At 47.4% G+C, this 25,883-nt stretch overlaps 1 protein-coding gene across 6 annotated transcripts in view; it reads left to right on the top strand.

The window, feature by feature from the left end:
* The window catches only part of Atp2b4 (ATPase plasma membrane Ca2+ transporting 4), a 104,787-nt gene that overhangs the window by 38,543 nt on the left and 40,361 nt on the right, over positions 1-25,883 (top strand). For 4 of the 6 annotated variants that reach the window (XM_021633768.2, XM_021633770.2, XM_060364322.1 and 1 more), the window contains 6 exons: positions 7,437-8,095; positions 20,981-21,178; positions 21,675-21,932; positions 22,422-22,547; positions 22,959-23,084; positions 24,535-24,570. In XM_021633768.2, coding sequence (XP_021489443.1) covers positions 7,903-8,095; positions 20,981-21,178; positions 21,675-21,932; positions 22,422-22,547; positions 22,959-23,084; positions 24,535-24,570 — 937 coding nt within the window. In that variant the 5' untranslated portion in view covers positions 7,437-7,902. The remainder of the gene's footprint in view (positions 1-7,436; positions 8,096-20,980; positions 21,179-21,674; positions 21,933-22,421; positions 22,548-22,958; positions 23,085-24,534; positions 24,571-25,883) is intronic. The other 2 variants (XM_060364323.1, XM_060364324.1) reach the window with 1 other exon arrangement.

Genomic DNA, 25,883 nt, shown 5'->3' with positions numbered 1-25,883 from the left:
AAAATAATCCCCAGAGCCAATCCAGCTGCTAAAAAGCCCCTTTGTTCCCTTGGAACCAATGTGTGGAAAAACCACACACAGCAGCCCCAAGAAAGGCAATCTATGTCATCCAAGAACGTGTATATATTGAATGCTTGAATGTCACTGCCCTTAAGCACTGAATGCGTCCCAGCAGCTTCCTGTTCTAGTTCCGAGGAGTGAGAAGGAAATTCTCCAAACTGACCTTCTTCCCAAGCATTTCTCATGATTGGGGGGTAGGGGACCTGCCAGCTCCCCATATGCTAGGCCTTCTAGATGGTACTGTCTCACCCACCCAAAATCCACTCTCGACCTCTTTAACCAACAGAAAGATATGGTTGCTTTTTTCCCTCTGCATACCCTGACACACACAAACACGCACAGGTACATGCGCGCACACACATCGTCATCTAGTCCCAAGAGGATGGAGATGACATGGGGCAGTGTGTTCCAGATGATTTGGAAGAGGGTGCTTTCTCGTGGCTCTGGTTCCCAGGGTATTGCCTTTCCATGTCCTGATAATATTAGTGCTGTTTTAGGGTGGGGCTAGGAGTGGAGATAGGGCTGTGACATTGTCCTAGAAGGAAGGCACATTCCTGCTGCCACCTTTATGCCTGTGCCACAGAGCTCCTGTTGTCATCTGCTGTGTGTCCTGAAGTCTCTGTCACAGGCTGGGTCTGGGTAGGCCAGACAGGAGCAGGCCATCAACCATAGATCAACTGCCTCCCACAGACATGCCAAGGTTTGCTGTGACTGTTACAGCATCCCCCAGAAAACACAGGCGTTCCACAATTGAAAGGTCTTGGTGTTGTGTTGCATTTTTTCTTTTCTTTTCTTTTCTTTTTTTTTTTTTTGATGGGTGTTGTTTTTGATGCATGGTCTCATTCTGTAGCCCATCCTGGCCTCAAACTCACAGAAATCCTCCTGCCTCAGTCTCCCAAATGCTGTGCCGGGGTTGTCAATGTGCATGTCCTCATCAGGTCCTGTGTGAGAACTTTGTTATGTGGTGCCCCCAGGCTTTGTTTGCTGGGTCCAGGGTGTGCTTTATACTTAAACTTAGAAATACCCAGTGCTTTGGGGAGGAGGTTGGATTATGGATCTCCACACTTTCTCCAGGTACTTACTCTTAGGCTGACACTGCATTTCTTTCCCTTGTATCTCGGGTTAGCCTAAAACCCCTCACCCTCCTTCCTCTGCCTCCTGAGTGCTGGGGTGGGATTAGAGGCATGCACTACCACATCTAAGCAGGAAGCAGTGCTCTCCCTCAGGAAGGACTGGCCTACTACCCGCCAGGTCCAAGAGCGACCAGCATGGCTTCAGGTTCCTGGATCAGCCAGAGTGCTATCCTGTCGTCAGTTCCCCTGTCTTCGTCTGCCTTCCTGTCATGAGTATAGCTATTAGGGATTGATGAGCAGCAATGTCACCACCCCCTAAGCACTGTCAACACTCTGGAAAGGCCCAGCATCCTGCCTCCGACCTCTTTCCCATGTGTGTCTGAGACGGGGAGCTGTATGAAGGACCAGCTCAGGACAGTTCAGACATGGCTGCCTGCTATAGCCAGGTTCTTATTTTGTCTTTGAAACAGTCTCATTGTATAACTCTTGATGGCCTAGAGCGTCTGTGTAGCCCCAACAAGCCTTGAACTCTCCATCCTCCTGCCTCTGGCCCCCGAGAACTAGAAGGAGTATATGCCCCAGGCTCTTGCCAAACTTTCTTCTTTTTCCTTTAAAAACAACAAAACTTTTAGAGTTACATTTACTTATCTGTATTGGGGAATATGTATATGGCCACATGTGTGCCAAGTCATGCGTGGAGGTCAGAGGAAAACTTGTGGGTGTCCATTCTCTCTTTCCATCATGTGTGTCCCAGAGATCAAACCCAGGTCATTGGCCTTGGCAGCAAGTGCCTTTGTCCTCTGAGCTCTCTGGTTGGTCTTCTTGTTCCTTGTTTAGACAGGGTCTCATGCAGGCCAGGCAGAACTATAAACTCAGACTCAGTAAAGAAGCTGGATTTGAACTCCTGATCTCCTGCCTCTCCCACATGCTAGGACTGCAGGAGTTCACCATCATGCTGACTCTGGTATATATGGTGCTGGAGGTGGAACACAGGGACTCCTGCATGCTAGGCAAGCACTCTACCAGTTCAGCTATATTCCCCAGCCCACTTGACAGCTTTCTTGAGAGGAAACAGCTCTTTGGGAAGCGTTAGGTTGCCAGAGAGATTCAGACCTGAGCAGGACCCCTCAGTACAGGTGACTAAAGGTTGAAAGACCAAGAGATGCGGAGCAGAGGCGTGGCCACACTTCTCAGCTGGGGACTACTGACTCTTAGAGCCCTGTCAGTCTAGAGCTCAGTTCATTCTGCTTTGGGATAGTGGTGATGCAGCGTGGGTGAGAGAGGAAAATTTGGGCAGTGTTTTTCCATGATGAGCTTTGAGTCTACCAACAGCCTAGAAAAGTCAAAAGGTGTTTTTCTCTCACCTATTTAAAGCCTTTATTTTATGGGTCATGAGCAAGGGACCAGTAGGTTTCTATGGGCCTTTGCAGTTTAGGGAATAAATCTATAGCTTTGTTTTCACTTTCCTGTAGCTTTGGTCTTGTCTTTGAGGTAGAGTGGATTTGGGTTCAGGCTAGGACTCAAATGCTGGCTCTCTAAAGCCATATTTGTCTTCTGTAAAATAAGGTTATTGATGAGCATTTGGCGGCACAGATTGTGTGATAATGATAATGGCTACTGGATACACAGCACCCAGGACCTTCCAGCCTCTGTACTAGGTGCTATACAATATTTGCCTTCATATCATATACACTTAGTATCATTCTCATTTTCACATGTATGGCACCTGACATATTGAATGTACTAAAAAAATATAGTATTTCCCTCCTTCCCAGCTCTCTTCACCCCTGCCCTGCTCCTGAGTGTGAGAAAAGTGAAACCTCGTTTGGTATGAGGTTTGGTATGAGGTAGCAGCCTTCAGATTTCACTTTGGTGCATCTGTAGACAGGACCAGCCTTCTTACCCAAGGGCTCTCTTCCATCATCATCCCCCCACCATGCTTCACAGTGATTCCTAGAGCGCCCCCAAGTACTAACACCTCACCCTAAAGCAAAAGCTCTTGCCCCAGAGGAAGGGACAGAAATAGAGTAGGACATGAACGTCTGCTCTCTCAAGCAGCCCCAGTAGAATGACCTATGCCGTTTACTATCCCAGGCAGGTCTGTCTGCAGTGCTGCAGGCCTGAGCCCAGGTCCCCCCTGCCCCTTTCTCCGTTTCCAAGCATGCTTTGTTGCCTGTGCCTCATCCAGTTTCAGTGGCACCTATGGTGTGGGAGGATCAGGGGACAGAGTCCTTCCATGTCGCAAAGATGACCTTTTCTGTCACCTCCACAGGCAGGTGATAGTGTGGAAACAAATCCCTTCTTCAGTAACCCAGGAGAGTCTCTGGGAGGAAGGGGTTCCTTGGACAGAACTGAGGGAAAGACTATCAGGCTGTTGTCCAGCTTTGGAGATCTGGATCATAGGGTTTTTTGTCTTACTTGGGGTACTTGCTAGTGAGCCTCATTACACAATGCTTATCAGGTGTGGGTGGCGTGCATCCCAGGTGTGCCGGGAAGCAGGGCTGGTGAGCACATGAAGTAATGTGATTTCTTGTCCCAGGAAGAAAGGATGAGACTTCAGCCTTCCTGCCCCCTGGGTTAGAAAAAGCTGGGGACAGGATCAAGAACATACCTAGGCCAGAATGCTTTCCTCCAAGTGACTGACTAATCCTGACCTGACTGAGCCAGCACCTCCTGGGCTGGAGATTCCTCTTTGGCAGTTGCCTAATAAGGGTAGGAGCAAGCTCAGCAGTTACCAAGAGCTCACATTCTATAAACCTCATGTGTCCCTCGGTGTAGCAGGACTTCAGTGGATCCCACTGAAACCTGAGGTCTCCATCATACACTGCTCCTTGACCTCTGTACTAATGGCTGGATAGCTGGCCTGCCTTGTATATGTCTCTGCCTCTCCTGAAGCAGTTTTGTAGCGTTCTGCCTTCTGATCTTCTGTGCACGTTTCCATGGGCCGCCTGTGTGGGAGGAAGACTTTATTTCTCTGAACCTGAGGAAAGGTTCAGAGACTGGATTAGACTGCCCTTTCTCATTCTCTTAAGGCTCAGGACTATAGATGCTAATGACCATTGTTAGTGATTGCAACCCAGTTCATGGTATTGTTAAGGAAGCTGCCTTAGAATTTTCTTTTCCTAAAAGGGTTGGTACTCCCTGGAGAGGAAAAATGGAGAGATTCATGGAGCAATTGCCCTTCTGCTGCTTAAAGAATAAAAAAACAAAAAGTTCGCTCAGATCAAGTAATGTTTTCTTCCATTGCTTGAAAGCCCTAGGCTAAACACCCAACATCTTTCCAACATTCTGAAATGCTCGCTCATTAGGTCCAGAACCCCCTTCCTTTATTACTTCCTTAGCATGACATATTAGGTAGGGCTGATTCTTCTGCCAATAAAGGTCCTGAGCAGGCTAAGTGACTTGCTGAAGGGGATTGGGAAGGTAGTGGGTGTGTTTCTGAATGTGCTTCTGGTGCATTCATTATAAAAATACCAGCTAAATGTCTACTAGAAACAACTTATCTTCTGGGCAATGGAGAGCAAGGTGAGTACAAGGATCCCTGGCCTTACAGAGTAAACACTCTGGTAGGCAGGGACAGAAAAAGTAAAAAGCTTCCATAGAGAGTAATAGCTCACACCTGTAATCCCAGAACTTGAGGTGCAGAAGCTCAGGTATCATGAATATACAGCCAACCTGGCTCCACAGCAAGACTGTCTTTAAAAAAATAAAAAACAAAGGTACAGGCTGCAGAAATGGCTCAGCAGTTACAAGCACTGGCTGCTGTACTAGAGAACTCAGGTTCTATTCCCACCACCCTCATGGTAGCTCACAACCATCTGTAACTCAAGTTCCAGAGGATCTGACACCCTCTTATAGCCTCCTTGGATCCCAGGCATTGCAAATGGTGTACAGGCATACACGCAAGCAAAATACGCGTATACATAAAGTAATAAAATGAAAAAAAATTAAATTAAGAAAAGTAAAAATCTGTCATGCAATAGTTGCCTACACCTTTAATCCCAGCACTCAGGAAGCAGGCAGATCTCTGAGTTAGAGACCAGCCTGGCCTACAGAGAAAGTTCCAGGACAGCCAGGGCTACACAGAGAAATTTGTCTCAAAAAGAAGGAAGGAAGGAAAGAAAAAAAGAATAGAAGGAAGTAAAAGAGTAGAAAAGAAAAGTAAAGTAAAATCTGACTTTCAACTTCATGCTTACCAGCTGCTTGGACATCTGCTTCAGAGGTTACGGGTCAAGATGGGTCTCTTGCTGCTATAGTCCCTCTCATTCCTTCCAGTTTTGTTCTTCCAGGCTTGAAGAACAAAACTGGGAAAAAGTCCTGTGACAGTTGGTAGGAGAAGATACATTCCCATAGCCCCACTGGAGCTCTGAGTAGAACAGAGCCCTGTGGATACATATACAGACAAGATTGTGTCCTAAAGGAAAATATTTACAGCATTTACTTTTAGAGGCAGGGCCTTGCTTTAGCTCAGACTAAGCCTCAGCCTCCTGAGAGCTGGGATTATAGATAGATGCCACTGTACCTGGTGATACGGTTTAGTTTAGAATTCGGCACAGAAACTAGGGAGAGCCCAGTTGGTAAAGTGCTGCCATGAGAGCATGGAGACCTGAGTTCAGTCCTCATCACCCATATAAATAGCCAGGGTGGTGGGATGTGCTTGTAATCCCAGCAATAGGTAGGCAAAGACGGGGGGTTCTGGAGGTCACTGACTAGCCAGCCTAGTCTAATTGGGATGCTCTAGGTCAATGAGAGACCTTAGCCCAACATTTGCCTCTTTCCTATAAGCATATGTACACACATATACACATACTAAATTAGGTACAGTAAAAAACTGACAAAGATCATTAAGAACAAAATGAGGCAATTGTGACAGTATAGTTATGTTAACGGGTGCCCCCTTCTTGTGCCATCCTCACTCTTTTCTCCGTGGGGTTTGAATAAGAGGGGACTGCTAGCACTGGTTCTGCCCCTTCTCCAGTCTGAATGAGGGAGTTAGATCCACTGCCCTAGGTTCTTTTCAGACCTCTTTTCCTCAGGATTCCCTGCTTGCTTAACTTATTATAAGGCAGACTATTGGGAAGGTGGCTAGGGCAGAGGGAGAGTTGTGACAACCTTCATCCCAGAGGAACCTGCCTGAAACAGGATTGGTTGGAGCAGCAGGAGCTTTGGTCAAATGGAATTTCTGGAGAAAATAATTAATAAAAAAGAACCAGTCCTTCTCTGATGACTCTTGGGTTTTGTTCACCTTCTGAAAGCAAGAAAGGCATCTGTTTATTACCCAGCCAATTGGTAACATAACTCAATTGCAGGATGGTTATTTAACCAAAATGAGGCCCTACATATTTGAACCCCCCACATTAGAGAGGCTGATGTATGACATGAAGCCAGCCTTTGTCTGCAGCTGAGCACAGTCTCTATGCCACCTTCCACTCATCCTTACGTACAGTTCACTGTGCCCGCATGCCTCAGCCAGTATGTGCTCCAGATAACCTCTGTCTTGCTGAGGGAGCAGTGCCTGCCTCTCTGATGCGTCCCTGTGCTGACAGGAGCCAGGTACTCCCTCACTCTGACGACAGTGTTGCAGTCTGTGCACAGGCTGAACTGACAGCTCTCTTATCTCTCTTACACTGAAGAAACCTGAATGCTCAGAGGCTTCAGGCTTACTATCTTTCTTCCTCAGAGGTCCACCTGCCCCTTGTAGAAAAACTGAATCCACCCTGTATCCTAAACCGCTGGAGCATTTTACTCTTTCCTTACCAGGAAAAACCTCTGGGACGGCTTAGCCGTAAGACCAAAATTTGGTGCCATAAAACTGCCATAGGTTTCCAAATTTTCATGCGACTGAAGGCTAAGAATTCTAAGAGACCTTTTATTAGCCTGTCTTCCTGATTTGTAAATGTGTTAGGAGTAGGGGAAAATATGGCTAATCGATCTAGGTTCCTTTCCTTATTCTTCTCACATCTTACAGGTAAGGACAAACTAAAGTGTTCTGTGATAAGTCAGCCCCTGGGGTGAGGGAAGCATTAGAGATTATGACCTTTATACGCAAGTTTCTTAAGTTAATTTGTGTGCCTTGGTTTGGAAGAAGTAATACTTGAAGATGGTGTTTCTGAGATAAATCCGATATATCATCAGTGGACAGGACCACCCATGACTGGCTACACAGCTTAGGCCTAAGCTGTCAGTTCCGTTCAGACACCAACTGTCATTTAAACCCTGGTGCTGGAAAGTACCTTGCAAATCGTGGATCCTCATGGCTGTTCTAATTGTTTCTTTTTGTCTTTGTTTGCATCTCTATTCCAGAGACCTAGCTGTCATCATTATCCAGGGAGCCCTCCTCTTTCTCCTGACGCTGCTGCTCTGTCATCGCGATTACTGGTTGTTGCTAAGGTTGCCTCCATGGTAACATACTTATCCTGTTTACACTTCTATATGGACAAGTAGTCTAAGCTAGGAACCTACCTACTCTGCACAACTATTTCCGTCACCACACAGAGGACACCAATCGTCGTGACACCAAGTCCGTCTTCTACTAGGTTCCCCCAACCTCTTCCTCCTCTCACAAGTAGACTTGATATAGAAAAAAAGGATCTAGGCTTGGTGTTACTACTCTGAAGCATACTGCACAAGATATTGTCAATTTATCCCCTAACTGCGCCCCCAGAGAAGAAAGAAGGGGAAGATACGGGAAGAGAAGGCAAGAGACACTGATCAGTTGGAGGGAAACTCTACATCTTCTTTGGTTGAGAGTCTGGTAACTGCAGGCAAAATGACGAACCCATCAGGACATAGCTTGCCAGCCAACTCAGTAACTGAGAGCAATGAAGGGGAGTTTGGCTGCACACTGATGGACATGAGGAAGCTCATGGAGCTTCGTGCAGCTGATGCAGTGACCCAGATCGATACCCACTATGGAGGTGTACAGGATATCTGCACTAGACTGAAAACCTCCCCGACAGAAGGTAAAGGCCATTTTTAAGGGCTGGGAATTGGACGACAGTAACCAAGATCTTGAAATATTATTTTCCATCTTCTAGGGAAGGTCCATTTCTGGAGACCCGATGGGCTGGTTTTCACCTGGTGGGAGGAATACAGTCCTCTATGGTGCTGAAAGGAGGGAAGCCATAAAGAGCTTTGTTCCCCTGTCGCGTTTAGGAACTGTGATTCTACAAAGCATTCTCTCCTCCTGTTTACCTGTCAGTTGATAGGATGGAGGGAACTTATTTGTGATGTAGATGCACTTATCTGTATATTAATCAATTCCCCCATTCTATCAGTCTTTGATTACAGAAGAGCTTAAAATAGAGTTCTTCCTCACACTTATCTTAAAGCTCAGTGGCTGAGAAAAAGCGATGGAAGCAGTATTCCAACCATCTGAGTACACAGAAATGGGATGGTGTATCATAAGCATGTCTTTGCATCTGTCTTGGGGTTAGTGATGTTTTTTTAACCCTGTCTGATCAAATCCAGGGCTTTGCACAACCGCCCCACTGATTCTTACTACATTTCCCAGGCTGGACTTGAACTCACTCTGTAGTATAGGCAGGGTTTCAGCTCCTGATTCTCCTGCCTCAGTCTCCCAAGTAGATGGGTTTACAGGCCTGGTATATATCTCCTAAGCTTTGAATTCAGATATTTGAAAAACTGTATACATCTAGCCCATAGAGCTACTGGAATTAAATAGTACAGTGCATGTGTGCACATGCGTGTGCATGTGAAAGCTGATCATAAGTACTGAATAAATCAAACAGAGCCCATGAGCCTGGAGATTTTGCTGGAATATGAGTGCCCGTGAATTTGGAAAAATCATAATCTGTGACGTAGCTAAGGAACGTGTAACGACAGTTGCTCGGCCTGGCTGAGATGGCAGTGCTTATCTGCCAGGCTTCAGGCAGCTCCCTGGGCCTTCTAGCTGGTGTCTGATACTACCCTTTAGACACTGGCCACTTCCTCCCAGCTAAAGCTTTTCATTTTCGTTTTTATTTATTTATTGAAACAAGGTTTCACTTTGGAGCCCAGGATGGTTCAGGCTTTAACCAATTATCCTGCCTGAGCCACCTGCTGGAATTTGCAGGCATGCAGGGCCACGCCCACCATCACCTCCTGGGTCTCTGAGACAGTGTCACTCTGCCACCAAGGCTGGCCTGGAACTTGTGATCCTCCTGCTCCAGCTTTTAAGTGTCAGAATTATAAGCATGCACCACCAAGCCTGTCCTCTAAGCGACTTTCTCAATGACTCTTACAGTGTGGGCTGTGAGGAAAGTCTGTACTTTGTGCTTTCCTGAGACAATGCAGGTTTTAACTTTACAGACCTATATCTGAACTGAAGCTGGATCTTTTTGTTTTCCTCTTTTTCTTGTTCAGGTCAGATGTTTCACAAAGTGGAACTCGGAGATCCAGTAAGCTAGACCCTGGGGCTTCTCAGAGCAGGACCCAGACTTTCCTCCCATTTCTCTCATCCTTTCATATAGCTATGACAATTTACCTTCTGAAAGAAGACAGCCTGTTAAGATTTGTCACCAGTAGGAGGCTCCTGCAGGTGAATAATGGGAATAAAGATATGAGAGTGAGTTCAGATTCTAGTTAGAAACCAACATGAAATAAGTCTGAGTAGATTGGAGTCCCGGATAGAGTGCTTAAAAGTCCTTATCACTCAGGAGAGTGGAAGGTCTATGAGCCTGGATGTTTGAAGTTAGCCCAGTTCCTGGGGGGTGGGGTTAAGTGGTAGTGGTTAGGGAAATAGACTGCGACCCTTATTCTTTTATTTCTGCTTGGATTGACAGCACGCTTAGTGTAGCTAGCACTAATAAGGAGCCTTAAGGGAACTTGGGATTTTTGATACTAACATGATTCTGTTAGCCTCTATTTATCCAATTCTAGAAGCAGACAGGACTTAGTTTTTAATTATTTTTTCTTACTTTTTTATTGAGTTTGTTGTTGACTAGCACTTAATTTTAGTATTCTCTATGTAGGCTAAAGGGTTTTAATGACCTGCCTGAGGTCTTTGCACCAGGTAGAAAACAAAAGAGCAGTTTCTATTTCTGGCTCACAGCCTATTAATGTTCTGTTGCCTCCTGCATACAGAAGTACAGAGGACTTAAAATTGGTTTAGCACTTTAAAAGATGTTTCGTGTGTGTGTGTGTCTGTGTGTGTATGAGTTTATGTATATCATGTATGCCAGTGCCTGAAGATCCCAGAAGTTGGTGTCCCCTGGAACTAGAGTGACATGCAATTGTGAATTGATACTGAGAACTGAACCCAGATCCTCTGCAGGAGCTGTAAGAGCTTTTAACTGCGGAGCTATCTTTCCAGGCCTAGTTTTGATAAAATGTGGGGTTGGGCCCAGTGTGCATGCTACCACTGTTTCTGCATTGCACTAATGTGTTGGAGTAGCAGTTGCTTCTCAGTCTAGAGTAGGTTAGAGTAAGGAGGACCTGGGCAGGGGTGGTCCTGGGAGATCTCAGCATTCAACTGTGACTGGCCACAAGGTTGACAGGGTGACCAGAAAAGAGGAAGGACATCTAGAGAAATAAGAAGGGGCATGGAAGATGTGGAAGAAGCTACAGACGCCAGTCTAAATTTGTTTATTTATTTACTCATTTTTATTTGTTTGTTTTGTTTGTTTGACGTTGTGTGTGGCAGTGTCTTGTTTGCATACTATGCATATGTACCATGTGCAAACCTGTTGCCTATGGAAGTCAAATAGAGCATCAGAGCCTCTGGAGCTGGATTTACAGATGGTTGTGATCCACCATGCAGGTACTGGGAACTGAACCCAGATCCTTTGGAAGAGCAGCCAGTGCTAGCCATCATTCTAGCCCCAAGTTATTAGACTTTATGGCTTTGTATAAACAAAAGTTAAGACACGGGGGTGAGAGTTATCAGGACACTTTGTGAATGTCGGCTTATCAGTAGAGGGACTCGGCCTTTTGCACCGAACTATTCATTATCTTGCTTCTTTCCCAGTTCCAGTTCCCTTCTTTAAAAACAAAAACAAAAACAAATGTTTATAATATTATATTATTAATTATATCTGATATTGGACATCACTACCACATTTTTATATTATGTATAATGGATTTTGATCACATTCACCATCACCTTCTCTTGTCACCATCTCACTCCTCTTGATCACTTCATCTTCCCAACTCGTCTCCCTTCTACTTCCATGTCATCATGTCTTCCTCCTCTTCTTCTAATGACCCATTGACTTTCATTAGAGTTATTACACAAACATGGATGACAGGCTATTTACAGGAGCATGAATACCTTACCAATGGGTACACCCCTGGAGAAAAAGTCTTCCCCTCCCCACACCAAGAAATCATTAACTGCCTGTGGACCCTTGAGAAGGGCTGGGCTGCACGGGCCCTCTCCCATTCCATTTTCTCTCATCCTCTCCCTCTCCCTCGTGACAGAGCGTCATTGTGTAACCCAGCCGCTTCAAATTTTCAACACTAATTCCTCCATACCCCCTTGTATTTTCTCATCTTTTCTCTCTGCCCCATTTCCAGAAATCTCTCTAAGTCCCACAGAGCAGAGCAGGTCAGGTGACTTGGTCTGGAAGACAGCCCTTATCCTCTGAGCTTGCCCCTCAGCCCCCATCTCAGGGCCTTCTGAGGAAGGAACATGTGGTAAGTCTGGAATGAGGATTCCCCCTTGCCTTGGGGACAGCCGAAGAAGGCACGTTCACAGTCTCAGTGCTCGTTGGTGCGGAAGGAGGATGCGGGGTGAGAGACTGTGGACTAGATAGAAGTATGTATTCTTTCTTCCATCGAGCCTTCTCTACGCCTCTCTGTCATACTGCCCTACTTAGGAGAAGCATTTTCTAGGGAGCAGGTAGGCTAGCAAATGGGAAAAAGTCTGGGCACAGAGAAGAAATGTCAGAGGGGGAGCTTTAAATAAACTATAAATCACTGACAGGGATTCTTTCAAATGGCTAAAGACAATTTCTGTTAGATTTGGATAAGATAAATGTTGGTTGGCCTTCCTTTTTCATATTCCATGTCTAGCCCTCCGCATCATTCTCCCCCACCCCCACAGAATCAGCAGTTAAGGTCCTCTGATATGCCTCCAACAAACTTGCAGCAACTAGCACCTATACTGTAGATGACCTCACATTGGTGACCATGACAGCAGGAACTGTCCCCCTCCCACAGAGTTTACAAATCAATAGAAGTTGTACACAAATGAAATATAATTCTAAAATATTGCCATTGTTCTATGTGGGGGAAGAATAGTGTTGAGGGAGCACACAGCACAGGAGCTAAGATGAAGAACCCCTAACCCTAACCCTAACCCTAACCCTAACCCTAACCCTAACCCTAATGCTAACAACTGATGAGGAAGAAAGAGGCTTGGGAGCTTGAGCTGGACCCCTCCCCTCTGTGTCATCTAAGCCTTACTCCCTCCCTCACGGCTGTGCTGTGTGGTGATCACGCCCCTTCCAGAGTGCTCCTAGTTAACAGTGCGAACATCTTAGCCTTCCCTAACTACTGAGTAGCTGCTGGGTTTAGGGAGATGGGATTCTTCTGGGGACTAGCCAGAAGGAGAAGAATCTGTTTGAAAACACACCAAGTTATGATTTGGAGCTCACTCATATGAAAATTTGGATTGACAGCTTCCATCACCATAAGATCACTGCGGTTTTACTGTGTTCTTGTCTCCATGAACTGTCTAGAGGTAGCCATCTTCCCACTCCCTGCACCGTACTGGGATTGGGCTTTCCCTCCACAGGGCCCACTGAAATAAATCAAAATCCCCCTCCACCACCATCTCCAGAAAGCTTCCAGGGAGCAAGCTACAGGTCTGCCAGTGCTAGACAAGAGCTTGTCACCAAGCTGTAACCTCAGACCTGAAATTTTTAGTAGCATTATCAATCTGGAAAAAAACATTGGTGCACACCCATTGAATGTTCCCTTGTGTCACATCTGAGTTACTGTTAGTCCTTCTAACACTAAAATTATTTATATAATAAAACATGCTGGCATAGAAATGGGTGAGGTAATATAGAAAGTTCTAATGCCTTCTCCCTGCTCTCCAGCAGATAGAAGCATGACCGTACGCACACGCACACGCACACACACACACACACACACACACACATGTTTTTGAGGAATGTTAGTATTGGAGAAAAGGGAGAGCTAGATGGGATAGGTGTCCTGGGAAGACAGGCACCTGGCTACTTTGTTTTGGTTTGTGGTTTGTTTGTTTGTTTGTTTGTTTGTTTTTTCCTCTCTAATGTTTATAGTCCATTCTGGAATGTCAGTTTAGCAGAGCTCATGAATCTGAAAGGTACAACCTCTCATCATGGCCTCTGCCCCTAGCCTTCTCCTTGGACTTTGTTCCCCCTCTCCTAGGGCTGCTGAATTCCTTCCTAGCAACTTCTCTGGGCCTGGCTGCAGGGACCAGGCTTCTGTGGTCCGTTGAGCCCTCACACCTCCAGTAAAGCTGCTAGCACTCATCTAAAGTGTGAGGAATATCTTGGAGGGAGGGAAGGGCACATGTGCACAACCTGATTCCAACAGCTAGAAAGAGACCATCTGCCCCGATGCAAGCAGTGTGGGCCTGGCCAGTGGCTTCACTGGAGAAATTCTTAGTGCTTGCTGGAGGAGTGAGAAGGGTTCCTAGAACATTTGGAGGAAGAGGATGGGAAGAGTGGGAAAACTGGAGGGTAAAAATGCCCTCCCCCACACAACAAGGAAGGCCTCTGGCACCCTGGAATTTCCCTGTCTGGTTTAAGCTTCTTGCCTAGAGCTGAATTGGGCTAGGAGAACTATCCCCACCCAACCTCATACTCTGCCAATCCTTAGCTATCCAGCCCCTCCTCACCCAGAGTGGAGCGTGAATTCACTGGCACACTGCACAAAGCAGGCGTTAGAGCTCTGGATAGGAGAGTTTGGGGAGGGCTCTGGACCTGAGAGCCTTCCCTGCTTTTCCCTCCCCCCCAGCTGTGGAACCTTTGTGCTGGGCACCGTGGCAGCTCAGCAGCAGCCCACCCAAGCATTGCAGTGTGTCCTCTGAGCTTGGTTTGTCTTTTTGTCTATTTGAATAGTGGCCTCTGCTCCCTCTACCTCTGAATCCCACTCCAGCCTCTAATTTGAGGTGAGTGGGGATTTTTGTTCATTTTTTGGCCTTGTATTCACAGTGATCCTCCTGCCTCAACCTCTGCATGCTCCATTCCTGGTTCCTACTTTGATTTTGTTTGTTTGTTTGTTTTATATGTAAGAGTGTTTTACCAGAATGTATGTAAGTGTACCATGTCTGGTGCCAGAGGAGGTCAGAAGAGGCCACCAGAGCCCTGGAACTGGAGTTAAAGCTGACCATGAGCCACTTTGTGCGAGCTGGGAACTGAACTCAGGTCCTTGGCAAGAGCGACAAGTGCTCTTAACCACTGAGCCATCTCTCCAGCCCTTCCCTTTCTCCTGTTGAGACAGGGTCTCATGCAGGATAGGCTGGCCTAAACTTGCTGTTGTAGCTAGGGATGACTTTGAACTTCTGATTGTCCTAAATGCTGGGATTAAAATGTTGTACTGCTTTGCTGTGTTTTATATGATGCTGGGGGTCAAGCCCAGAGCTTTTGTACATGTTAGGCAAGTGTCCTACCACCTGAACTATGTCTCCAGCTCCTCCTACTTTGACTTTTAACCTGTTGTGTTGAACCTTCAGCAAGGGGGAAAGAAAATTGGTGTTCCCCTGTTGGCTGAGGCAGACAGTTGCATTTTAGAAGTAGGGCTTTTGCTCTTTTTATTTAGCTCAAAGGTGTGAGTACCGGGAATATGACACTGCTTAGAAGGAAGCACATGCATACAGTGCAGGAAGGTGGCAAAGCAGAAGGATAAAGAGGGTGGAGGCTCTGGGGACCTTTCTCTTCCCTGTGTTAGAGCTGGAGTGGAGTAGGGGGGCGGGGTGATAAAGACAGGCCCTGGAGAAGCTGTCACTCTGGGGGGAAGATTGTCCCCAGTGTCCTCTTACATTTAACTTGAGCCTGTCCCTCCATCTCAGGGCTGGAAGTCCAGGACCCCACAGCTCCTACTTGTGTTGTGTTGAATGGGAGGTGTTGAAACAGGAAAGGTGTTCTACACTGCTTGAAAGCACAGCATTTGGTCAGGAGCAGGAGCTGGCTCCATCCCGCAGACCCTCTGATCTTAAGCTACTCCTCTCCTTAGAAGCTGGACCAGTGTTTTAAGTAGGACTTGAAGATGCATTTTTATTTTAGAGGTGAGGATTGAGAAAGGAGCCTGGTCATCTGTAAGCCAGGTAAGCTCTCTACCACTGAGCTCCATACCCAGATCTTGAAATGTACTCCAATGTCTGTTCTCATGCACCGGAAAAGAACTGCCTTCAATCCACCTCAAGAAACTTCTCCCTTGAACTATCTGTCTGGGAGAGGCTTTTCATCCACCTTCTTTGGCAAGGTATCATATTTCAGACAGCTGGGAAATCCCTCATGATATCTGACCTAGACCCACCCTTTCTGGGGCTGAGCCTGCTCTGATAAGAGATGCCTCTACCCATACCATCTTTGGTGTAGACAAGAGGCTGACCCAGGTCCTTTGATGCTGGAGCCACACTTTTTCAGACTAGGCTTCACTCCTCCCGGTGCAGTCCTGCACAGGCTTGTAGCAGACACCGATGCACACTGCTGCTGACTGACTCTGTCCTGCCCACCCTGGGCAGGCACCCTGCAACTCCCAGCATGGGTGCAGGCAGTGACTTCACAGATTCACATTCTCTTTGCCTCTCCCAGTTCATGTGCTCAGTCTGATTCTAAGACTAACAGCACTCTCCATTTGGTTGGGGCTGTGTCTCCTGTTCTCAAGCACAAATTTTCCTCATGAATTTCTGGGGGAACCCCTTTTCCTGTGTTTTTTGCATCGCCTTCTTGCCAAGCCCTCCTTTCCTCTCCAGGAGGCTGTGTAAGTATTTGAGAAGCCACTATGGAGATCAGGGCCCAAAACATTTTTCTGGGCTGGACAAGTATTTGTGTGAAATTAAAGCTGCTGAGATCAAGGCTGGGAAGCCTCTCTGGGGCAGAAAGAATGGAGTGGAAAGCCCAAAATTGGGAATTGGCAGGGCTCCCAGCCCCACATGGCTTTCCTGTGCAACACCACATGTCAGGGAGGATTCCCAAGGCCGCTCAGGCTAACATCCAGGGCCCGCCCTGCCCTCCTCTGGGAATCTGGACAGCCACTTGGCTTCTTAAGGAAGCTATTGTACAGTCTGTGTGCGACTGAAGGTGGGGCAGATAGATGAGTAGAAAATGAGGTGAGGCAGGCAAAATTGCTCAGTGACTAAGGGTGCTTGCTGCCAAGTCTGATGATATGAGTTTGATTATCCAGACATATGTAGTGGAAAGAGAGAATGAACTTCTACATGTTCTGTGTGTATGTGTGTGTGTGTGTGTGTGAAAGAAAAGGGCAAGGGGGAACAAGTGTGTTCCTTTAAGGGAGCACGTAGGTAAGGGCAAGCCCCACCTTTTACATTATCTAGAATGTGTTTTGTTTCATTTGCTTGAGTCCAGAAAAAGCCATAGGAGCCTTTCAGTGAGCCCAGACTTCATAAGCTGGACTCTGATGGTCCTCAAACCACTATCTCTGAGGACAGAAATAAAGGCCGGAATCAACCTTTCCAGAGGCAGCCCTGGCTTGCTGGGAGGTACAGAGGTGACAATGTGTGGGCCAACCTTCTAGCATAAGGAACAAGGTAGCCATCTGCTGGAAGTCCCAGAAAACAAGGGCAAGTTGGTCACACTGGAACGTAGCCTCAGTTGAGCCCTACCGCCCTCATGTCCGAGGAGCTTTGGGTGTAGGTTGGCATCTAACTGCCTCCTGTGGGTGGTATACAGCCCCTGCCCTTGCCAGCCCAAGGAGCCCATCACCTAATCAAGCTGCAGTTATCTTGCCCGTCAGTGGGGTTCACAGTAACTTCCTCCAATGCTAGTAATGTTTGAATGAGACTCAAAGTGTGCCTGGTGAAGTGCCCGCCACAAAACCATCACTGAAACATTAGCAACTTTGTTCATTACTCTTCACTCGGTTCATTCAACAGGCTTGAGTGTGTGCATTATGCCATATGCTGGTCTAGGCCTCCAGAACAAAGTCAAACACTCTGCTCTGGGGGCACGGAGGGGAGCCAAGCAATAGATGAGTAGGGCCTCAGTGTTATGGATGAGAAGACTGTAGGAGGAAGCTGTAGTACCGGGAATGCAGAGCACCACAGCTGAGGACAACTTTAGCCTTGTTGAGATGGGGACAGAGAGCTGAGGGATGGGAAAGACAGCCCAGGAAGATGTTCTATGGGGAAGGGACGGGGGCAGCAGTGTGTGCAGAAACTGAGGTAGGGGGTATGTTTGGAGAGTAAGAGAAACTATACTGAGCCAGAACTCAGTGATGACTGGGAAATGGGAAGAGGTAAATGAGGGAGGTTCCTAAGTGGCCTTAGAGGCCATCAAAGGTCTTGGTGCCCAGTTTTACTCCACGTAAAAGCCACATAGGGTTTTGAGCAGCTGAGTGGCATGTACCACCTTCCATCTTTAAAAAGAAGGGGCTGGAGAGATGGCTCATCAGTTAAGACCACTGGCTGCTCTTCCAGAGGACCTGAGTTCAATCCCCAGCCACCGCACAGTGACTCCCAACCATCTATAATAAAATATGATGCCCTCTTCTGGCATGCAGGTGTACATGCAGGGCCCTCGTACATAAAATTTAAAACAACAAACATCTTTAAAATGATCTTTGTGTAGCAGGCTGAGAACTGGAGAACAAGGGTGGGAGAGAGAGAGAAAGGTGAAAGAGAGGCGGGAGTCACCAGTGATCGTTAGATGTTAGTAGGAGAGCCTGGCAAGGCGGTGTCACCCTGCCCCCGCACACTCAAGTATGTTGCTCAGGCAGACTCACCTGGGGAGAGTGTTACTAGACTATCAGGGTAAGCTTTTAAGATGGGGTTCTATAGCGCAAGCTGACCCAGAACTCATTCTGTGGCCCAGGCTGACCTTGAACATTTGTCCATCATCCTACTTCAGCCTCTTAAGTGCTGGGAATACAGGCCTGAGTCACCACACCCAGCTCTGCTCTTTAGTATTTGACATCCCAGTCACCCTCACAATGCTCTCCTGATCCTTGCCAAAAAGGAGGGAAGGACATTTCCTCCCAGTGCATTGTGAATCCTACATCTTTGCAAAACAAAATATCTGAACTTCTTTTTCCGTCAAACCAATCTGTCCATCCAGAGCAGAATTCTCAAGCTGGCTCAGCCCTGCCCTTTCTGGTCCCCTAGGGCAAAGAACCAGCAAGCTTTGCCTCCTGGCCACCCTGCCCCTGCCTGCCTGGGCATCCAGATGCCCTGCCCAGAACACTCCTTTCCCAGGCCCTTCCCTGCCTTTCCAACTGGGAACCTGACTTCCCAGGGCAGGGCGGTGGAGGAGGCCAGGGACTGCTGGAAAGATGCTCAACTTGGCTTCTAGTGCTCTGAACCCAGCCTTGCTCCCCTCTGGAGCTCAGCTGAGCAACTGCTCAGCTGGAGCAGGGGACTTAAAGCTGGGTTACAGGGTCCTGGATTACAGTCTCAGGCACCATGTTCCCAAACAGTCCCCTGCCCCTGGCCCTCCAGTCCCTCACTGCACAGTATGAGGCCAAATCATGCTGCCCTACCCAGCTTTTCCTCCGGCCTCTTTCTGACTTGTCCCTCTCTGAACCAGGGGCCTCTCCACGCCAGCTGCGGCTTGTTTTGTGAGCATGGGAAATAGAAGCCCTCGCCCACCCTGCAGGCAGAGCTCCCTGTGTGCTTGTTTGCCCATCTTCAAGATCTTTTTCTGTGTTGAGGCCCCCCACCTCCCCCGTCCCCTTTCACCACCCCACCTCCCCACCCCATCCTCCTCCTGTGACACTGCTCTGTGCTGTTCAGTTTGCCCTCACACTCTGCCTATTTCTTTCCTCATAGTTGGAAGGCCTCCAGCTATGAGGAAAGTCAACCAGCACTTTCCTCAGGAAAACAGAACATGTAGCACACCTCCCCCAGCCCCAACACACACACACAAACACACACTCTCCCAGGGTGGGGGTGGGAAGGCAGAATTATACTCAGTAGCTTCCTGAGATACATCACTCCCTGATGACCAAATGTGACACCCTGGCCTCCGTTCTGTCCTTGCTCCTTCCAAGCACACACCTGTCCTTGCTTTGTGTGAAGCTGAGTCGGGTATCCCCTGCCCCTGAGTCTGAGCTTCCTCAGCTGTTGACCTGTTTTCAAGACAAAGATTGCTCCACCCTACCTGTGATGGAACCCGTCAAACAAGCAGCCAACAGCATCCAGTTCGAAAGCCAAAAAAGCAAAACAAAACAAAACAAACAAAAAACAACCTAATTTGCTGCAGTGTGTAAACAGCTTAATGAATGGTTTCCCCCCAACCTCTAACCCTCATAGGGTCCAAAAAAAAAAAGGGGGAGCCAAAAATCTCAGGAAGCCACTGAGTATAATTCTGCCTCCCCAACCCTACCCTGGGACTGTGTGTGTGCGTTGGGGCTGGGGGAGGCATGCTACGTGCTCTGTTTTAGTGGAGAATGCGCTGGTTGTCAGGAACTGGCTACTATCTGGAAACTCGTGGCCTTGCTTAGTTCTTATTCAACCTGAGCTGTAGTGCTTTGTCTAGTCCATATGAAGTACTTAGCGCTGAGTAAAACAGCTTGTTGGCAGTTGTGTGAGAGACAGAAGAGCAGGGTTGTTCACCTTGCATTGAGGGTTCTGCTTCGGTGATCTACAGCTCCTAGAACTTGGAGCAAAAACACCTGGGTAGCCTCGGCAGGTAGCTAGCTCTCTCCGGCCCAAGTGTGGGAGCCAGCATGCTCAGGTCATTACTAGAATTTGCATACTCCTGTGAGAGGGGTGTTCTGTGCATCCCAAGAGCATTCTAGTGCTCCTGTTCTGAGAACTAGGGCCTGGCTGTGCAGCACAGCACTTGAGGAACGGAGGAAGTTTACTTAGCCTGGTCACTAGAATCAAAAGACCTTCATCCTGAGGCCAAGTTGTCACCATTTGGTCATTTTTTTAAGCCGTTAAAGGTTCCATGATCCTGGAATCCTGAGCAAACTGGGATGGTTGGCCGCTTGCGTGCTGTACCCCCACCCCGAGTCTCACAACTGGACAAGGAGTCTTTATTTTTATTTGTTTTTTAGTTTGTGTCTTTTATTAACCATACACAGCCTTCTGGTTTGTAAGTTGGACAATGCCTAGAACATTAATGTCTGTCAGAGCAGCTACCTCAAAGGCACCCTCCAAAGGACCCTCTTGATGAAGGTGACTCATTTTGATGCTTTCATCATTTTATAGTATTTTAAGTATGCCAATTTAACCTTCTTCTACTTCTTGAGGGTAGTTTTAGGCTTTCCTCCCTTTCTAAGCACCACAAAGTCTCAACACAAGATCAAGTGTGGTCTCCTTTGGAGTACTGGGGTTCTTTTCAGCAAAAATCTACCTTTGCTGATAAGGAATTGCTTCCTTCTGCTAGATTCTGGCCTTTACATCTTCTGTGGTTATTCGACCATGATAGTCTTGCTGGTCAAACACTTAGAAAAACCTGTATCGTGGTAGTAGCACCCACATCAGGCAGCTCAGGAACACCTATAACTCTGGCTTTGAGAGACCCCCAATGCCCCTTTCTGGCCTCTATAGGTGCGCACACATGCATGGCATAGACTTGCAGGGAGAGACACAGAGATGTGTAAACAAATAAATAAATAGACCTTTAACTTGACGTCTGAAATCACTTCCCCTATCCCCTAGTCTCTCTCTTTCTTTCTCTCACTCTCTCATTCCCTCTCTCTCACTCTCTCTCTCATCTCCTTCTCAGGTCTATCTGGAAACCCTATAGATCTGGAGAGACGTAAAGTTATTTTTGGAAAGAATGTGATACCTCCGAAAAGGTCCAAGACTTTCTTAGAATTAGTGTGGGAAGCCCTGCAGGATGTCACTCTCATCATCCTGGAGATCGCAGCCATCATCTCCCTGGTCCTGTCCTTCTATCGACCTCCCGGTGGAGATAATGAAAGTGAGTGTCTGAGCTGCTCCACGTGGCTGACCTGAGTCCTTTCCACACCACCAACCATATTTAGCACCAGTGGTTGACAGGTTATAGTAACAAATGTTGCTGTTACCCAGCAGGCCCTGCAGAGGAGAGCGAGCAGCAGCTAGCAAGCTCTTCCCCTTCCCCACCACATCCCTACTCAGAATGCCACCTGTCCCTTGTACTTACCTCTGCTTCTCAGTGTGTCCCAATCCTAGTGCTTCGCATTATGGGAAATGACAGTGAGCTGGACTTCATGTGACTTGCATCAACATACTTTGTGCAGTTTAGTAATTAACAAAAATTAGATCTAATGATGGCAAGATGAGACTCCATCCTGCTATCTCCCAATTTCCTTGGAGGACATCTTCCACCTCAGAGTTTTATTTTCTATTGCTCTCTTTCCACAACTTTCCATCTTGTGGAGGTTGTGGAAGCAGCACCCTCATTTCATTGACTCTTTTCTTCCCTCCCTGGATAGTCTGTGGTCACGTTTCAATTAACCCAGAAGACGAGAAGGAAGCAGAAACCGGCTGGATTGAGGGAGCAGCCATTCTTGCCTCGGTGGTCATTGTGGTATTAGTGACAGCCTTCAATGACTGGAGCAAAGAGAAGCAGTTCCGGGGACTGCAGAGTCGCATTGAACTCGAGCAAAAGTTCTCTGTTATCCGGAATGGGCAGATCATCCAACTCCCGGTAGCTGAGATTGTGGTAGGAGATATCGCCCAGGTCAAATACGGTGAGAGCACCATATTTCTCTGACACATACCACATCTGAGGAGTAGGTCCATTGACACAAGAGGCTAGGAGTCTCTGAAAACCTTCCAAAATAATCCCCCAGCTTGTGCTAACTTATCAGATAGAACTTAAGGGGGCTGTGAGAAGAAATTCTGAAGAAAGCCGTAACCAAAACTCTTCCAAGGGATTGTCACATGTATACCCTGTATGGCTGAGGAGAATCGAATGTTTAGGCCACAGAAAAGTGTCAGCTCGAGATATGTGTGACACTAGGGATCAAGCCCAGGGTTGTTTACAGTGTAGGTAAGCCCTCTGCCACTGAGCCCCACCCCAACTCTAGAGTTAGGTCTGGAGGCTCTTGACATCCTTGTGGGACCACAGCCCTCTAGGTTCTGCCAGGAGAGCAGCCCTAAGGCGGAGGAGTTGGGTGGAGTCCCGCAGCAGGTCTTACCGGCTCGCCCTTACTGTCACACTTCTCATTTCACACTAGGTGACCTGCTGCCTGCGGATGGGATTCTAATCCAGGGGAATGATCTGAAAATTGACGAGAGCACTCTGACAGGAGAATCAGATCATGTCAAGAAGACTCTGGAGAAAGACCCCATGTTGCTCTCAGGTATAGCATCTGACTGCCCACGTTATCATTGCACAGCCCCAGATAGTCAGGCAAGGGTTCTGGATCCAATGCCCTCTATTGGCTCCATCTTTTCCACTCCTCTTGGGTTCAGATGGAGTAGAAACACATGGGTAGCCCTGATGCAGGGATGTCAGTAACCGGAGAGACATTTGCCATGAAATGTTGTAGGAGCTCTGTCGTTCAGGAAGACGGCATGAAGTTACCATGTTAACCTTGACCTCTGTCTGTTTTAAATGGCTTCATCCCCTAGCCTTTTCTTACTGCCTACAAAATAGATTATTATCCATAGAGAAAAGGGAGCAGCATGCTTCTAAGTTTGTGTTTCATGCTAGATGACAGCTAAGAATATCAAACAGCACTCATTCCCATCTTCTCCTCCCCTTTGCTAAGGGACTCATGTGATGGAAGGCTCTGGCCGGATAGTGGTGACTGCTGTGGGAATCAACTCCCAGACTGGAATCATCTTCACCCTGCTGGGGACTGGCGAGGAAGCTGAGGAGGAGAAGAGGAAGAAAGGTAAGGGGCATGCTGATTGAGCTTCTCTCTCAGCCCTGTGGACGACCTGGAGGTCAGAGAGCAGATCCCGATGGGAAGCTGTCAGAAAAGTCTGCTGGGGTGAAGCAGACCCAACTCCTGGCCAAGATGCAGATATCAGTTGTGGGGCTAGAGAGATGGCTCAGTGGTTAAGAGCACTTGTTCTTGCAAAGGACCTGGGTTCAGTTTTCAGCCCCCACATAATAACCACTGATAACTCCAGTTCCAGGGGATCTTGTGCCTTCTTCTTGCCTGCGTGGATCCAAGGCACATGGCAAACACACATATGTGCAGATACGTATGTACAACACACACACAAGGGAGCTCTGATGAAAACCACCAAATCCTGGCTCAAAGCCCTCAAGTCAGACTGCCTTTGAACCTTAATTCCTGTGTCTGTGGTAGGTTGTAAAGGGCTGAGTTAGCTCTGCCCTGAATGGCAGGTACTCCAAATACACTGCCCCATGTCCTCCTCCTCTTCCCTTACTTTCTTCTTCAAGAATTAAGAAGTAAATGAACCATCACAGCTAAGAGGGAAGTTACTTAAAGAAATCATGGTAGCTAGGGTCAGGTAGAAAGGGAGGAGGTCCTCCCCTATCAGGTGACTAGGGAAAGAGCATAGGGGGAGAAGAGGGAGTGAGGATGGGACTGGGAGGAGAGGAGGGAAGGGACTGCAGTGGGGATACAAAGTGAAAAAAGAGAAAGAAAGAAAGAAAGAAAGAAAGAAAGAAAGAAAGAAAGAAAGAAAGAAAGAAAACATGGATCCCAATGAAACTGTGGGCTCTCCGCTTAAGAGAAACATAGCTACCAGAGCGGGACAGAGAGGCCATATCCATCCTGCAGTTAGATAGTCTTGGTCACTCACTGTTCCTGGAGTGGGGATGACAGGAGAAAAAGACCCAGATTTGAAAGCCAAACAAATGCCTTTTTCTGAGGGGAGAGAAGGGTTTCTACCATTTGGCCAAAGATCATCCTAGATTCTTAGTAGAGAAAAGTTTATGAAAAAGAAACAATTTCTCAGTGCCCAACTACTCATTTTTACAGCTGCCCTCCAGTGAACCCTTAGGAAGCTTGCCCAGGGCTGTTGAATGACCTGGAGATGTCTTTTAGGGCCTTGCCATTTCCTGCCCTCCTCCAACTTCCACCCCCATTTTCTTAAGAGACTTGACTCAAACCAAGAGCATCCTCCTTCCTAGCTGCAAGAGAAGCTTAGGCAATACCATGTGTGTACCTGTCTGAGGCTTGGATCCCAGGAATTCATTTGAATCGATAGGAAGGATGAATGAGCAGAGACATGAGCATCCTTTACAAATATATCCCTGCTTTGCAGCCTGCCTTCCATGCTGGGAAAGGACCAACAAATTGGATAGCTGATCATCTCTTACTAGTCACTTTGGTCTCCACCCCACTTTTTTCTTTCTTGTTCAAACAGGTAAAAAACAAGGAGTATCTGAAAATCGCAACAAAGGTAACCTCTCCATCCACTCATGTACCATCTCTACCTGCCCATGCTTAAACCACACCTCTCCAGGCCATCTGTCTCCCTGTCCTCTCCATCATCTGTTATCTGCTGCTGTGTCCCAGTGCCTCATCCTGAGGACGGTGCAGAGATCTGGGGGTGGGCTGAAGGCAGAACAGCAGCACCCTCTGCTGGCTTGAGGAAGCGCATGTCCAGAATTCTTGTGGTGTGGGACACAGATTCTGTTCTTTCCAGAGTGCTGAGCTCTGCTTCACTGTCCACACCGGCAGTTTCTGGGTTGGAAGTCATGGTGGAGGGCGTTGGCCAGACAGTCCCTGCACCCTCCTCCGCTAGCTGCCTCATCGGTGTCTTCTGGTCTGTATTACTTCTTTGCTCATCGTCCCAGAGGCTTTGGAGACAGATGTTTCCCTCTGCCGCTCCTCTGCCCACTTCTTCCTTTGTTCTTGCCACAGTCTGTTTTGTTCCTCCTGGTATGGTTTGTGTCTCTTGGTGGCTGTGTCTGTATTCCATCCCTGTCTTGTTTGTGCATCAGACAAGAAGAGACTGCATCTCAGGGGGAGTTCCTGAGCAAACGGTAGCACTAGATAGGGAATCGGGGACCAGCAGGACGTAGTTCCTCAAGTTTCCCCCCCTTTTTACACACATCATAGTACTTCTTAGGAGTAAAGTCACCATCGGAGTCCCAGGGTTTAAGCAGAAAGAACTTAACTTTCAAGTCTCTTTATTCTTCTTCTAAAGGAGAATTCAGTGGGTTTGATGTCCTGTGCGTCTCTGCTTTTCCTTACTCTATGGCAGCTTCTTTCCTTCCCCCTAGAATACTCGACTCAGGTCCTGCTCTTTATTCCCTTGTCCTTCAGCTTATATAAGAAGCAGCTGAAGAATAAAGTAACTTTGGTCTTGGTGGGAGAAGTCTGTGTTTCTCTTCTGATTGCGGGGAGGGGAGCTTTCTAACAGAACACACTAGGACCCTTATGTCCTAGAAACATCTGCTAGATTTTTCCTTTGGTACCTTTCTGTAATAAACATTCACTGTTTTAAGCTCTGGATTCCAGAAAGGCTGCTTGTGGTGGGTGCCTCAGTGGTATGATTTATCCCCTTATTGCTAGAAATCTGGCCTGTAGCTCTGATGGGGTGCCAGAATGTTGTCATGAAGAGGAAGTCCATATCGGAAAAGCATCCTCCACCTCATCTCCAGGTGTTAGAGTTGCCCCCAAAACCCTAGTGGAGTCCCCTGTCAGAACTGGGGTCAGGGGCCTAAGGAACACTCTGGAAAGAAGACAGAAGGACATCTTATCTTCTAC

The sequence above is a fragment of the Meriones unguiculatus genome, chromosome 11, assembly GCF_030254825.1.
Source record: "Meriones unguiculatus strain TT.TT164.6M chromosome 11, Bangor_MerUng_6.1, whole genome shotgun sequence".
Taxonomy (NCBI): Eukaryota; Metazoa; Chordata; class Mammalia; order Rodentia; family Muridae; genus Meriones; species Meriones unguiculatus.
Note: the sequence above shows the minus strand (reverse complement) of the source record. Positions and strands in the feature narration are given on the sequence as shown.